The sequence below is a fragment of the Clupea harengus genome, chromosome 26 (assembly GCF_900700415.2).
Source record: "Clupea harengus chromosome 26, Ch_v2.0.2, whole genome shotgun sequence".
NCBI lineage: Eukaryota > Metazoa > Chordata > Actinopteri > Clupeiformes > Clupeidae > Clupea > Clupea harengus.
This window is the reverse complement of record NC_045177.1, coordinates 8,995,060-8,997,559: the sequence shown is the minus strand read 5'-3', so window position 1 is coordinate 8,997,559 and position 2,500 is coordinate 8,995,060. Positions and strand designations below refer to the sequence as shown.

General features: G+C 52.9%; 1 protein-coding gene across 4 annotated transcripts in view; it reads right to left on the bottom strand.

The window, feature by feature from the left end:
* rptor (regulatory associated protein of MTOR, complex 1) overlaps nt 1-2,500 on the bottom strand; it is a 143,368-nt gene that overhangs the window by 16,649 nt on the left and 124,219 nt on the right. For all 4 annotated transcript variants that reach the window (XM_042703862.1, XM_042703863.1, XM_042703860.1 and 1 more), the window contains exon 26: nt 944-1,049. In XM_042703862.1, the coding sequence (XP_042559796.1) occupies nt 944-1,049 (106 nt within the window). The remainder of the gene's footprint in view (nt 1-943; nt 1,050-2,500) is intronic.

The window sequence follows — 2,500 nt, the reverse complement described above, 5'->3', positions numbered from 1 at the left end:
GCGCGCGCGTGTGTGTATGACTACATATGCTTGCGTGTGTTTGTGGAACGGATGACGTGGGTATGTTAGCCATTCTGTTTGAGCCTACACTGGCTTCAGAGGGCCAGACTGGGGGGGGAGAGGGTGGGAGGGAGATGTGAGAGAGAGACAGCGTGTGTGCGTGTGTGAGAAAGCTAGAGAGAGACAGGGTGTGTGCGTGTGTGAGAGAGAGACACAGGCTGTGTGTGTGTGTGAGAGAGAGACAGCATGTGTGCGTGTGTGAGAGAGAGACCGCGTGTGTGCGAGAGAGACCACGTGTGTGTGTGTGTGAGAGAGAGAGACCGCGTGTCTGTGTGTGTGTGTGTGTGTGAGAGAAGAGAGAGCGAGGGGCTCCCACTCTGCGGTGTTTACTGCTCGTGACGTACACAGACAAGACGAGGCTTTTTACAACCAGGAGACGCTGAGCTCCTTTTGATGCCTGCCAAAGGGAAAGTTCCCTTAAAACTCTTCAGCCTAGCGGCCAGAGCAGCTACACCAGCGCTACCTCAACCTCAACTGACACGTCAAGAGTCCCAAGGAACACAACCGTCTCACATCTCTCTCAAAAAGGTTCCTGTTTAGCCAGTCACTTGGCTGTTGCTGTTATTTAAAAGGCACTTACTATGTGGCTAAGATCTGTTACAATCAAAGAAGCGCAAAGTTAATGGAATATTTCAGTGCGAGAGTGGCAAATCATGTTGGCAATGGTGTAGTATCGCTTCCAGGGATGTTAATAAGTAAGGATGTTCTGCAGTGAAGGATTCACATCCGGTAATTATATGAGCAAGTAAGGCTTGAGAGCCGAAATGACTTCCTCAATTAATTCACTGACTTTGACTCTGCAGACAGTTAAGTAGGGTATCTGACAAAAAAAAACAAAGTGTGTGTGTGTGTGTGTGTGTGCGCAGATGTGGAAGTTGCTCACCTCGCTGCGTGATGCGCTGGCTCTGCCTCCGCACACGAGCATTCCGCAGGAAACGCCATTCCCGCTCCTTCCGCACCTGACTCTCCACATCATGCTCCTCTGGAATCTACCGGAACAGCACGGAAATGGGAATTTAAATGAATATATATATATATATATTTTTTTATCACAGACAAAGAGGGACTGTTCCTAGCCTGGCCACAGCAGAAAATCTCCCCTCCCAAAAGCCTCTCTTTCCCCCTCTCCCCCCCTCACAGGGGGGTGTTCCCTTCCTCCCCATCTAATGTCTCCGGGAGAGACGTGCCAGAAGGGACCCCACTAGTGCGGCCGTCTCAATGAGACAAAAATGTTGTTTTCCTTCCTTCTCAACCAATAATCCATTCCTCGACCTGATTGTCCTCTCCGCCCGCACTCTTGTCTCGCGCCGCCTTTTACAAAAAACCTGCCCTCCTCCTGACTGGCCTCCTCTAGCGCTGCGCATTAGCGTGCCGCTAGCAGCGCTCTCGCTAATGAGGGGAATCAGGAGGGCACTTCCTCAGGCCGCGGCCTTTCCCCTCCGCCGCCGCCGCGGAGCCCTCGGAGAGGAACGGGAGCCGCTCCGGTTAATTAGCGCTTATCGATTCCGACTCCTCCACCAGCCGAGCGAGGGCAGGGTGAGGAGGGTGAGGAGGGTGGAGGTGCTGGGGGGGCAGCACAGTGCCCGCCTCTATGCTGCTGCCGAGGGGGGTGAGTAACCCATTCAGACCCCTGGGGAGGGGACGGCGCAGTGGAGATCAGCGCGGAGGGCTAATGGGGATGTTGGCTATTGACCGTACCCGCGTGGTGACAAATCCATGCGGTGGACTTGGACAGGGCCTGACAGCGGGCAAGTTATTTTTGATCTTAGCAGCAGCGGGCGGACAGAGGGTGGATTTGCACGGAGGGGTTTTAGCGACTAGCCGATAACAAGCTCCTGTTGCTGAAGCTTCTGATGGCTACAGTCTGCTTTGGGTCTCCGTCCACTCAGAGATTGTACGTCCGCTGAGTTGCCTGACAAACTGATGGCTGCCGGTGTCCGTTTTAGAGAGCACTGATGTGTTTGTCTTGGCAAATTCCTCAGTCATTCACGTCCACAGAGAGAGAGAGAGAGAGAGAGAGAGAGAGAGAGAGAGAGAGAGAGAGAGAGAGAGAGAGAGAGAAAGGAGAAGTGTGTGTGAGGGGAGGAGAGAAAGAAGAAAGAAAAAAAAAGAGAAAGAGCTGGAGAGAGATTGTTCAGGAAAGAGAGAATCCTGATTTGTAGCAGCCAAACCAAACATATACGTGTGTCTTCATGTGTATATCTGAGAGTCAGACTGAGCCAGCGAGAGAAAATGATGGAGAAAGAAGTCATTCTGATTGATAGAGGCCAGGAGTAAATGCCAGGTGTGTCTAAATCATTCAGCTCATGTCACACTGCCAGGGCAGGAGGAGGTGTTGGCCACGGCTGCCGGTCTCCTCCTCCTCTTCTCACCTCCCCTCCTCCGCCTCCCTGCCTCCTGCCTCGGCCTCAGCACGGCCTCACATTAACATTATCGACAG